Consider the following 13,675-nt stretch of genomic DNA (forward strand, 5'->3'; position numbering starts at 1 on the left):
TGTTCAGCAAATACATGTAACTGAATAGGCAATATGTATATAGTGCAATTCTATATTAGGAGAAAGACGTGTGGTTTAGTGAAACAGATTTAGTCATAGTACAAAGCCTCAGAACTGATGACTTTAAATGATCTTTAAATTGACAGAAATGCAGAACACGGCAGGTTAGAAATGATGGGATGATAACTTAAATTTGATTATAGCAAGATTGTGCTAAGCAGCTGTTGAGATTGCATAATGATATGTGAGTTTCTCATCAGGTCTGTAACATGTTTCCACTAATACAGACTAAGAATGTCTGGATGAACTAAAATTATCCCTGTGGCTTTTGCATAACATAATTAGGTCTTGCTAATGCAAGGTACTTGTACTAAGTGAAAAATGACATTTTATAAGCTACAGAAATGGCTGCACAATCAGTTGAACTAAGGACAAAACATGGGTGCCCATATCAGTAATGCAAAAGAAAAAAAAAATCATCTATTTTTATTATAGAGAATTTTCAGAATGCAGAGTCTTGTTTATGTGACGGGCACATGAGGGATGGTTTCAATTATGCTGACCCTCCTCCTGGAACTTGTGCACCAGGTGTCCAGACCACAGAATGCAAAATGCCATCTTAGTCTGCTTTATGTAACTACAGTATTGAGATCAGCCTGTCTTTTACGTGGCTGATTGCTATTTAATTCCAGAGAACTTCTCTTTAAACACAGCAACCCAACAACAACAAAAAACAAGATAGCACTCCTTTTCGAGCCTCCTGCTCCTTCCTATCACCTGGGAAGAATGGATCTGTCTGATAACTTTATTCTGCTGGGTTTATTAGTAGTAGTCATCATCTGTTTTTATAAAAGCTATCCTGGGAGCTCCCGTCGTGGCTCAGTGGTTAACGAATCTGACTAGGAACCATGAGGTAGTGGGTTCGATCTCTGGCCTTGCTTAGTGGGTTGAGGATCCAGCGTTGCCATGAGCTCTGGTGTAGGTTGCAGACGCGGCTTGGATCCCATGTTGCTGTGGCTGTGGTGTAGGCCGGCGGCTACAGCTCTGATTAGACTCCTCGCCTGGGAACCTCCATATGCCATGGAAACGGCCCAAGAAATGGCAAAAAGTCAAAAAGTCAAAAAAAAAAAAAAAAACTATCCTAAAATATCTAATGGGACTCTTTCTGTTGACTAATAAAAGCCAACTAAAACTATGAGTGCAAATTATTCATGTTCATTCTTATGACTTGTTTATTTAAGGATTTTAAAGTAACTGTGATGTGGTAAAAAAAAAAAAAAAAAAAAAAAATTGTCAAAAAATGGGAATTCACATTCCAGCCCTGAAGCCTGTGACATACTATCTCCAAGCAAGTTTGCTAACTTCCATGAGCTTAGATTTATCATCAGTAAAATGCAGCTAATAATTCCTACCCTGGTGGGCTGTTGAGAGCATTAAATGAGGTCATTACATGAACCACGATCTTAAGAATATGCTGATTGAATCTGCTTGTGAGAAATAATGTCCAAGGAATCTCTTAAAGAATATAAACTAGACGATATGATATTTTTGAGGAAAGTACTATATTTGAAACTCTCTTTTATTTATAAGATTGTGAATTTATCTTTAATTATGGAATAATTCTTTTTCTTCTTTTCATCTCCTTTAACTGAATTATTTAGCTCTCTCTTCTCTAATACTCTGCCAGAGAGAAGGTGAATTTTTTTAATATTTATATCATACTTCTAAAAGTATTTCTCAATTTTTTCTTAAGCCCCTTCTTTTTGAAGATTTAGGAAAAGTTTTTCTTTTCTTTTCCATGATCATATTTCACATTTAGTATTCCTGCCTTTATTTTATTAACTGCATTTGAATAACCTGGTACATAGGCCCATTTCCTTGCCCTTACTTTTTGTAAATAAGGATTGGCTTAGATGTGTAGGTGATTAACAGAATCCAGATATGTATATTACTAGGTCTTTCCTTCTATATATTTTTTTTTCTTCTTCTTCTTCTTTTAATCTTTTTAGGGCCGCACCCACAGCATATGGAGTTTCCCAGGCTAGGGGTTGAATCAGAGCTGCAGCTGCTGGCCTACACCACAGCCACAGCAATGCTGGATCCTTAACCCATTGAGCAAGGCCAGGGAACGAACCTGTGTCCTCATGGATGGGATCCTTAACCCACTGAGCAAGGCCAGAGTTTGAACCTGTGTCCTCATGGATGCTAGTCAGATTCATTTCCACTGAGCCATGACGGGAACTCCTATATTTTTTCATAGAAAGCAAAATATAAACCTCTCAATTAGCAAATCATCAGGATCCTCATCATCTCTCCTTCACCATCTAGTCCCTCCAGCACCCTCATGGAAAATAAGTCTTTAAGATGTAGCCAAAAAAAAAAAAAAAAAAAAGTGGGAGTTCCCGTCATGGCGCAGTGGTTAACAAATCCAACTAGGAACCGTGAGGTTGCGGGTTCGATCCCTGCCCTTGCTCAGTGGGTTAACGATCCGGCGTTGCCGTGAGCTGTGGTGAAGGTCGCAGACGCGGCTCGGATCCCGCTTTGCTGTGGCTCTGGTGTAAGCTGGAGGCTACAGCTCTGATTCGACCCCTAGCCTGGGAACCTCCATATGCCGTGGGAGCGGCCCAAGAAATGGCAAAAAGACAAAAAAAAAAAAAAAAAAAGTGTGAGAGCTAAATAGTAGCATACATTTGGTCACTGAAACTTTCTTAACCATTACTACCATACCATTTTATTTCCTGTCAGAAGTTACAGTGATGTAGATATAACACCAATATTTGTTTTCCACCATACTGTATTGATTTGGCACATTCCACGAACAGTCTAAGTTAGATAAAGTGCTAAAAAAGAAAAGAAGACCCATTTATTGAACAAATAGCAAATATATTGCAAACTATTATGAGAAATGAAGAACTATTATTCTTTTCAGTAAGTTTCATACTTAATCTTTTATGATTAAATATCATTTGAAGTAAATTATTTTACCTTTTAAAAACACATTAACACTTATTAGTAAATTAAGATGAACTTAATGTCATTAAAAATACTTTTTTTACCCATGCTGTAGTTAAAGGGAAGTTTTATTTAATGAATTATCATCCTTAACCAAAGACCTAATGTTCTATTAATCAGTTGTCCTCACCTATTGTATAAATTGATAGGTGTTAAAGAACTGAGATCATCAAAATTTACTTGGGTCATCAAAGAATTATTTGAGAAGGAATTCACATTATTATAGTTTAAACACATTTAAGGAGTAGCTCTTTAACTAGGCTTTATAGTTAATTATCACTGTTACTATTCCAATTTGGAGACTGGGAAACCGAGACTGAGAAAGACCAAGTGCCTTCTCAAAGTCAGTTTTCCAAGCCCATTGATCTTTGTAACTATACCCCAAGAGGAAGAGAGTTCTAAGAAAAACTAAATTTGATCCTTTTTCAGTCTGAAATATACCAGAAATTCTTTTTGCCTTAAGAGATTTTTCTCTGACACTGAAGAACTTAGAATGTGATATGCTTAGCATATGAGATCTAGTGATATGCTTTCACTAGACTTATTCTTGAGGGATATTACTTAGAAATAAAGTTAAATTAACATTTCAAAGAACAAAATAAATAACTGATACTTACATAAGTTTACTACATTTACATAGTATGGATATATCAAAATGTTAACATTCTCATTTTATTAGATGTTAATATTTTCTCTGCTTCATTATTTCTAACAACCTTGTAAGAAACGCCACCGTTTATGCTTCCTCTTGCAGAAGTGGAATTGCTAATTAAAAGCTGAATTTTAAGATCACCCTTCAACAATTTTCTTGACAGGTTATATTTCTACCAACAATGTCCTTAGGTCTCTCTATTAAGAGAAAATGCAAGACATAGTTCAATATATATAATTAATTATATGTATGTTAAAAACTACATATGTTATTGTGTAACATAATAACTTGAATGATGTACATTAAACTCTTTCTTCTGGAGAAAGGAATAAAATGGAACCAAATGAGGAAGACAAAATGTTTATATCAAATATGTGTGTATTGTTTGAATCTTTTACAAACAAATGAGTTTATACACTGTGTGTATTTAAAAAATGTGAGACTCAAATGTAATTAGTATAGAGGTACAAAATAAACAGTATGAAAGTATCAGATCTAAATTTCAGAGCTGTGTTATAATGGCATTCTGATTCAAATATGTTGGGGTATATTTTACAGTCTGAGACACCTCATATGTAATAGAATATGAATTTATTTTTGTAGGTAAAAATGGTGAAGTAATAAAATTATCTGTTTCCAGAACAAATCATTTCCATCTGTACCACTGGCTAAGTGTAGTTCTGACTCAACCACATTAATAACATTACATATGTTTTTAGAAATCATTCTTTGCTGAAGACCTGAAGGAATTTACAGGCTTTGCCTATGGTTAGTTTTGGCAATAAGAAACAAGACAGCTAACAGAACTTTAAGCTGTATCTAGAAAGAGGACCAATCGAATTTACTGAATATGCAGTTCATTTTGGTTGCTTTCCTTCTCCCTAAATGCTGAAGTTCAAAGTTTAACTTGGAGTTGTTTTCTCAAGTTTAGCTATAGCCAAAGTCCATGAAATGGCTTGTGTCTGTCAATGGTTGACCTAATAGATTTGTCCTCTGTTGACATTTTGTTCTTTTCAAGCTAGACTGTTTATATAAAACAGGTATATTATTTTCAGTGAGTTCTACCTTAGAATGGGATTAGAAAATAAATCATGATGAGTTGGAAAAATTATTTATAAATATTAGGTTTGGGTTTTTTTTTTTAATTAGGGTTTTGGGAAAAATCATTTGTTCAGTAATTAATTTAATCTTCTTCTTTATTCATTCCTGAAGGCATGAGTCATATATTAAAAGCCAAATCATGTCAGTAGGGTGATAAATACAAGACCAGTATCAGAGTTCCTGCTGTGGTACAGTGGGTTAAGAATCCAACTGCAACAGCTCAGGCCACTGCAGAGGCCTGGGGCTCATTCCCTAGCCTAGCATAGGGGGTTAAGGATCCAGCATTCCTGCAGGCGTGGCATAGATTTCACCTATAGCTCATATTCAATCCCTGTCAATCTTTGGCCCAAGAACTTCAATATGTCTCAGCTGTGGCCAAAAAAAGAGAACAAACAAACAACAACAACAACAACGACAAAAGACCTGTATAGTGAGGTGAGAGGTATGAAATCAGTGAATTCCTTCAAATATTAGCGTTACTTATCTGAGAACTTAGTACAAACATGAGTAAAATAACCAGGAAGAACCTCTTCCATGAGAACCATCAAGGGATAGTCATTCAAGTGAGGAGGCTTCAGCAGGATCTGGATGGATAGAGAGGAGATTATTCATGGGTAGAGATGGGGCTATATTTTTGATAGGATATAGTTTGAGAGGAGGAAAAAAAACATCAACCAGGACTGGCATACGCTACTGCTAGAGCACATTGGTAGGGTTTGGTGAGAGGAAGAATGAAGATAGGGCAATAAATCAGGGATCAGATCTTGGGAATGATCAGAAGCCACACTCAAGTCCATGGACTATTTCCTTTGGGCTGTGAAGAATTTTTTTTAAGCGTTTTCAGCAGGAGAATGACTGAGTTGTATAATTTCGAAAAAGATCATTGGAGGCAATGCTGAGGAGGAATAGGGGAAGCACAACAGGGAAATTGAAATGATTCATGCCATTGAGACATGAAATAAGGCCAGAGTGCATTGGGAATGGGGAAGTGTTGATGCAGGATATGTTGAGAAAGCAGTATTGGCAAGAGTGGGTCAGTGATACAATTTGGAAGATGTGGAAAATACAGCAGTAAAGGTTGATTCTCAGGCAAGTCATTAATCAATGAGTGGATAGTGATGCTACCCACCAGTAGGAATAGGAGGGGAGGTTTGGGAGTGAAGGTAAGGAGTTTTTAGCCACAATTTGAAGTCTGTGCAGGATCACGTTGAGATGCCAAGTAGCCAGTTGAATATGCAGAACTACAGGTCAAAATACAGGAGTGGATTAGAGATATAGATTTGTTGGTCATCAGCAGTTCATAAATGGAGTGTTAATATTACAGTGAAATGTTGAGAGGAGGAAGAAGAAAATTAGCAACAGCAATGAGCAGAAACATCATATTTAAGTGGAGAAGGAGCCAGTTAAAAACAGTTGCCAACATAACCCATAAGATGCCACAACTAGGAGCTTCTTGGGGACCTTTGGAAAGTCAGTTTCAGTAATGCAGTGTAAGTGGAAATACACAGTCGGTATACCGTAGTAGAACTGAAAATAAATGAAAGAGTTCAAATGCACAAGTTCATGTTCTTTTTTGAAGAGCTTAGCTGTGAAAAGGAGATGACATTAACTAGAGGGGTTCACAGGGTAGAGAAATGTATTAATTGTCAAAATAAGAGATATATAAGCGTTACTCATGATGTGTGAGAAAAGAGCTGGTGGAGAAAGAGGTTGAGAATGTAGATGTGGAATTAGCATCTCAACACGAGGCAGCAGAAATGGAAAGCTGGCCATTGCCCTTATTATTAAAGGAAACTGTGGTTGATAAATCAGAAATTATGGTATTTGACAGAACATCTTATTTACCACAACTTATATAACAAGTATTTTTAAACCTACATACTCAAAATGGCCAAAATAGTAGTCTTCCCTCCCATTCTCCTTCTGCTCCACCACGGACCAGTATGTCTGTCTCGCCCTAAACCTGTTTAAAAAAGCACTGCGGTCTACCTCACTGCTCAAGCCAAAAACCTGAGTCATTCTCTACTCCCTACATAGTTCATTCTCCAGACATCTCCACTGCATCTGCTTCTTTCATTTTCACTACTGCATTAGAGTTGCAAGCATCACTGCCTTATGCTCACCCTACAGATGCTCTTCTAACTTTTCTCCTAGCTTATCTAGGGCCACCCAACTCCTGCATCTGTTCTCCACTTTGGAGCCAGAATAATGCCATTAAAAGGTTAATTGAAGTTCCCTTCATGGCTCAGCGGTTAACTAACCCAACTAGGATTCAAAAGGATGTGGGTTTGATCTCCAGCCTTGCTTGGTGGGTTAAGGATCTGGCGTTGCTGTGAGCTGTGATGTAGTATGCAGACACAGCTTGCATTGCTGTGTCTGTGGCATAGGCCAGCAGCTGCAGCTCTGATTTGAACCCTAGCCTGGGAATTTCCATACACCAAGGGGTGTGGCCCTAAAAGGAAAAAAATAATAGGTTAATTAAGTCATGTTATTCTGGGGCTTAAACTCTCCCTAACTCATAAGTGGGCATGAGTAAATGATACTACTGTCATCATTATCAGGATTTTTCCTTCCCCTTTCTCTTTTAGTGATCCCTTTTCCTTCTTTTAACTCTAGATAGCAAAGACGTTATTTAAAGAAATTGATCATCTATTTCAAACATGTAGTAACTGATAAACTTGCAGCAGATAGAGTTAACATCAATGTGTCTGTTTCTATCATAAACACTTGGCCCTAATTAATGACTTGTTTGAATGGAAATGAAACATTGTTTCTATAACTTGTTTCATTGACCCTTCAATTCCCAGTCATAAATGGGATAATACTTAGAAAAGATAATCTTGGACATTTTTTCTAACCAGATAATGGAGAATATCAATGCATGCACCATTTGTTTCAAGGAGATAAATAAGAATGAAATTTTTAAGTAGAGCAAGACATAGAACAAAAGAGGGACACTGATATTTGATATTTGGAAAAAGTCAAGCTTCAAAACCAAGATTCATATAATGGAATGAAAAAGGAAAAAGAGCATAACATAGGACAACAAGCTCTTGAGATTTTTCTTAGAAGTGTACTAAATTTAATTCCAATAATGAAAAGCACTTCAGAAAAATCTACAGAAATCTCACTTATTGGAAAAATTTACTCCAAGGGGGGTTGGATGACATTGGCCAAAGATCATGGTTACAAACCTTGGTGGTGGTGCATTTCATTATGATTTCTAAATGTTATAGTTCTGAAAAGATAGTATCTTTAAATGATGGGGCTGTTCACTAGAAACAGAAGACACAGATTTCAAATTCAGGCATCTGTAGTGAATACATACATACATTACATAGGTAATAACCTATATTATTATAGTATTTTATATATTAGGATATTTATATGTAGGATTTTATATATTAGGGTTTTTTTTTTGTAATATCTTCCATAAAACTCTTTATACTCCTATGTCCTAGGTGTGTGAGAATAAAAGAATCATTTAGCTGTGAAGTTCTGGAAGACAGGGAACTAATAATGAAGAGTATTAACCTGCTTCCATTCTATCAGTAATCAAGTATGTGACCATGAGCCAGGCTCTGGTCTTGTCACCTCTTCTTTAAAATGAAGGGAACAGTGCTTCTTAAGCTTCCTGTAATGGGTTTGTTTTGCAAGTTTGTTTATTTATTCATTTATTTATTTTTGGTGAAGCAGTTCATTAATTTAGTACACCGAATAATGTCATAGTAAGAGAGTTTACAGGGAATCTGAGGATTAACTGCTAAAAGAGAAGCATTCCTAAATGACCTGTAACGATAGCCACAGTCACAGTTCTTGGACTGTCTATATCAAGGGAACCTAAACAATAATAATTTTTAAGTAAACATTCTGCATATCCCTGTGTTCATTGCTTTAATTTTAGACAGAACTGTAGTTGTCAGCAGAATTTAGGCATGTATTTAGGGCTTATTTTGGGCTCTTATATTTCCAAAGTCATTAAGATAATACAACGAAACAGGAAAGTTGTTACTTGTATTGATAGGAGGCATGAAAATGCAGGAGTGAGAAAGTGATTTGGTAGTTTAGAAATTCAATCTTTTAGGTCTAAACCATGTCATCCTATTTTGTAAATGCTTGCTATAAGCTGAACAGTGAACTCCTTGATAAATATGAAGCAGTAGTTAAATGAGTTGCAGAACAGATCTTAAGTTCTTTATTTTGTTCTTCCATGTGGAATCTATTTACTCATTTGCACTTGTGGAACTTTTTAATCCTTCAGAGTGCTTTTAAGCTTCATACTGAGTCTGGAGATTGAGAGAGATTCAGATCAGTAAGCAAATAAAAGATTCTCTTTAAAACATTCAATGGGAAAAAATGTGTTCCTTTCAATTTTTGAAGGATTTATCTTTGCACAAAATGTCTATCTACATATCAAAGATGTTCAGATGGTTAGCTAAGTATTTTGTAGGATAAATATATTTCAAGGGTTAAAACAAGAATACTCATTGGAAACCAAGTTTGGCTCATAATAGAACTGCATTCTAAAATCTTGGTGTCTTGCTTATATTTGAATTCTAAATCAGCTTTATGGAGTGAAATATACCTTAAATACTTTAATAAAGAAAGATCACTAGAATTAAGTTGCATAAAGCTAAGTACTTTATCTTTTTTTTTTCATTATCCAGTGCCCAATTCAGTGCCTGGTGTATATCAGAGCCTTAATAAATGTTTTAAAATAATACCATGGAAAAAGATAAGCTAAAGCCTGGAGATTTAACATCTGGTCTTTAGTAATATCCCTAAGCTAAAATCTTAGCCAGGCCATTTCTCCTTCATTGGGTCTCATTTTCCTAATCTTTTAAAAAGAAAGTTTTTTTTTTTGATTGATGAATGATATTCTGCTTTTATAAAAGTCCTTGGAAATTATAGCATATATCTGAATAAACTTGTAATCCCTACCTTAATATAAATATTTTTCAACAGGTGATATAATGAGCCAAACTTATTAATTAGCTCATCTAGAGCATGGATGTAAAATTTTCATGATATATATTTTGTCTTATCACACTAAAACACCTTAGTACAATTTTCACAGAAAGTTTGCATAAAAAATAAGAACATAGGAGTTCCCGTCGTGGCGCAGTGGTTAACGAATCCGACTAGGAACCATGAGGTTGCGGGTTCGGTCCCTGCCCTTGCTCAGTGGGTTAACGATCCGGCGTTGCCGTGAGCTGTGGTGTAGGTTGCAGACGCGGCTCGGATCCCACGTTGCTGTGGCTCTGGCGTAGGCTGGTGGCTGCAGCTCCGATTTGACCTCTAGCCTGGGAACCTCCATATACCGTGGGAGCTGCCCAAAGAAATAGCAAAAAGACAAAAAAAAAAAAAAAAAAAAAAAAAAAGAGCATAGTAGTATATAGTCTCTTGACTTTAAGGGAAGTATCAAGTCAGGGTCAGAATGAATTATTATTATTATTATTATTTTGCTTCTTAGGACCATGCCTGTGACATATGGAAATTCCAAGGCTAGGGGTCGAATCAGAGCTGCAGCTGCCACCTACACCACAGCCACAGCAACAAGGGATCCAAGCTGCATCTGCAACCTACACCACAGCTCATGTCAATACTGGATCCTTGACCCACTGAGCAAGGCCAGGGATTGAAACTGCATCCTCATGGATACTAGTAGGTTTTGTTATCACTGAGCCACAACACGAACTCCCAGGATGAATTATTTCTTTTATCTGCAGCATGGTTCCTATAGGTCAAGGCTGAGATTGAAGGTAGGCAGGCTGGAGCGGTGCACTAAGGTACGTGAAAGATGGTGTATGAATAAATAAAAGGGCAAGATACTTCCTGAGTTTAGACAACATTCATAATAAATCAGAATCCTAAGTCTGAGTGTATCCTTGCGGAAATATGGAATAGGTATGAATCAAATATCACATGGAATTAATATGTTACAAAGTGATGTATAAAATATGTTATTGATCCTCATCAATCACTCTCATTTTCAGATCTTTTGGAATATTACTGGGATAACTGTCCAAATGAAGTTCCAAGTACTCTATACAAATGGTAAGTAGAACTACTTATTATATTGCCATATTTTTCCATTGGTGATTAATATAACTTCTAAATATTGAAATGAGAAAAATGAATTACTCTTCTTCCCTCATTTTAAGTCTTTTTTTTTTTTTTTTGTCTTTTCAAGGCCACACCTGTGGCATATGGAGTTTCCCAGACTAGGGGTCAAATCAGAGCTGTAGCTGCAGGCCTATGCCACAACCGCAGTCACAGCAATGCCAGATCCCAACCGTATCTGTGACCTACACCACAGCTCTCGGCAACACCGGATCCTTAACCCACTGAACAAGGCCAGGGATCGAACCCGCATCCTCATGGATGCTAGTCAGATTTGTTTCCACTGAGCCACAATGGGAACTCTTAAAGTCTTTTTTTAAAAGGAGAATGTGGAGGAGCTTGCTTTTATTTTTAAGTTATCATACAAGAATGTAAACTTGAGGACCACTTATAACTCTGCTTTAAAATCTGGAATAAAGTAATGTCTAGAAAATAAAATAATAGATCTGCTGCAAGCAAATATAGGTAGATAGGATTATATATAGAAATATACATAAAAATTCTTTTTCCAAATAATTATGTTTATGTTCTCATATTAAAATTATAAAATTAATTTGTGGGCTTCAGTAGATGTGTAATTTGCTTTAAAATGCTATTGAGGAGCTCCCATTGTGGCATAGCAGAAACGAATCCATCTAGGAACCATGAGGTTGCAGGTTCCATCCCTGGCCTCGCTCAGTGGGTTAAGGATCTGGCATTGCTGTGGCTGTGGTGTAGGCCAGCAGCTGCTGCAGCTTTGAGTCAGCCCCTAGCCTGGGAACCTCCATATGCCACAGGTGCAGCCCTAAAATTAAAAAAAAAAAATTAAAATGCTATTGAACTCTGTACCTCATACATTTTGACATTTGGATAAACTTACTTTGGAATCATCTTCATTAAGAGCTTATTTCCTCAAGTTTTGAGATGAGAGAAGTGAAGTCATTATTATTTCTCTCGTTCATAACAACTTGACAGGGACTAAGAACTGTCATCTTTGAAACTTGCTGCTTAAGTTTGTGACCAACATACTGTTAGCCCGTTTGGTTCTTGGTCCTTTAACACTCGGATATAAAGGACATGTCCAAAAATACTGGTAGTTCTACATCTGACTTCATGACACAAGCAAAGTGCTTTAAAACTGTGCTTAGTTTTTCATTACACATATTACATTCACAATGGATAGATGTTAAATGAAAAAGAATTCAAAAAGAACAAAACAACCATATTTTTACCACCTCAGCATAACCAGTTAACCCCTTGTATAAATTGGCGAATGTCTTCTGTATATGAACACACAGCTTTTTGCAGAATTTTGAAAAATGAGAGTGATAACAACATAAAATTGAGGTTCATCTCATTGCCCCAAATGACTCTGAAACTTGGGTTTCAATGACTCGTGACTTTGGGCAAATTCTTTACTCTCTGGGTCTTCTTCTCCTCATTGGAAAATAGAGCTAATAATCCATACCTAATTGGTAAGTTTTTCTTGAAGATTAAATAATTTAACACAGATAAAATACTTATAACAGTGCCTAGATATTGCAGACATATCCACTATGTTTCATTTTTTTTTTTGCAAAGTCAGATAAACAATATAAATTTGTACATTTATTTTGTAACCTGACACCTCATTTAGCTCTTTATTAGTTGTAATTTCAGTTAGTTCTTTTGTGGTTTTAGGCTGAAAATCCCATTATCTGCAAATACTAATGATTTAGACAATGTAATATTTTCCTTTTTAATATCCCACACACTTTTAAATTTTGAGTTCACCATTGTCTCAACTACAGCTTTCAGTTCAATATTAAATAATGAATAGCTTCTTCCTAGTTTTATGGGGATGACTCTCATGATTGGTATTTAAATATGATATTCTTTTTCATGTTAATAAGTTATCTTATTCTTGGAGTTCCCGTCGTGGCTCAGTGGTTAACGAATCCGACTAGGAACCATGAGGTTGTGGGTTCGATCCCTGGCTCATGGGTTAAGGATCTGGAGTTGCCATGAGCCATGGTGTAAGTTGCAGACACAGCAGCTCGGATCCCACGTTGCTGTGGCTGTGGCTGTGGCCAGTGGCTATGGCTCCGATTAGACCCCTAGCCTGGGAATCTCCATATGCCGCAGGAGCAGCCCTAGAAAAGGCAAAAAGACCCAAAAAAAAAAAAAAAAAAAAAAAGTTATCTTATTCTTAATGAATTGAATTAGATTATCAGAAATTTATGTTGATGCCCTTTAAATCTCGAGGTATATAAATACCTATTGAATCTGTTGAGCGGATGATTCGGTTTTCCTCTCTTGCTTGGCCAGGTGACTTGGGAATATTATGTTATCCTTGAATAGCTGGAAGCTTATTCTTTTATTATGTAGTTTTGTTCCATTTTTTAAATTTATGCAGAAATTTGAAAGAATACTCAAAAGTGAGGGTGGTCTACTCTATTTTTTGTTGTTTTCCATCCTTTTGGAGCTGTTAATGAGGTTATATTCATATTGGAGTCTTTATAATATTCTCTGTGGATATATTATCTCCTTTCTAATTTACTAATTCTGCTGAATACCGAGTCTATTTCTCACTCCATTTTTTAAAATTCTGAGATTTACTTCCATCACAATTTCTCTAAGTGTATCCTGGGTTATTTATGATAAGATTTTAATATAATCAACTTTTAAAACATTTTAAGAATATTTTAGAACAACACATAATCTATGGATTATTTTAGTTGTCCTATTAATTTAACATAAATAATTGCATTGTTCAAGTTTCGTGTTCTTATATGCTGTCTACTGGACAGAGATGAGGCTAGTTTGTAC

The 13,675-nt window shown here is 36.1% G+C and overlaps 1 protein-coding gene across 16 annotated transcripts in view; it reads left to right on the top strand.

Moving 5' to 3' along the window:
- Positions 1-13,675, top strand: part of LOC106508546 — a 593,953-nt gene that overhangs the window by 222,011 nt on the left and 358,267 nt on the right. For all 16 annotated transcript variants that reach the window (XR_002338155.1, XR_002338156.1, XR_002338161.1 and 13 more), the window contains one exon: positions 10,762-10,822. Coding sequence is in view for 12 of the 16 variants with exons in the window: in XM_021071412.1 (XP_020927071.1) it covers positions 10,762-10,822 (61 nt within the window). In the remaining 4 variants the exon portion in view is untranslated. The remainder of the gene's footprint in view (positions 1-10,761; positions 10,823-13,675) is intronic.

This window comes from Sus scrofa, chromosome 13 (assembly GCF_000003025.6).
Source record: "Sus scrofa isolate TJ Tabasco breed Duroc chromosome 13, Sscrofa11.1, whole genome shotgun sequence".
In the NCBI taxonomy this organism is placed as follows: Eukaryota; Metazoa; Chordata; class Mammalia; order Artiodactyla; family Suidae; genus Sus; species Sus scrofa.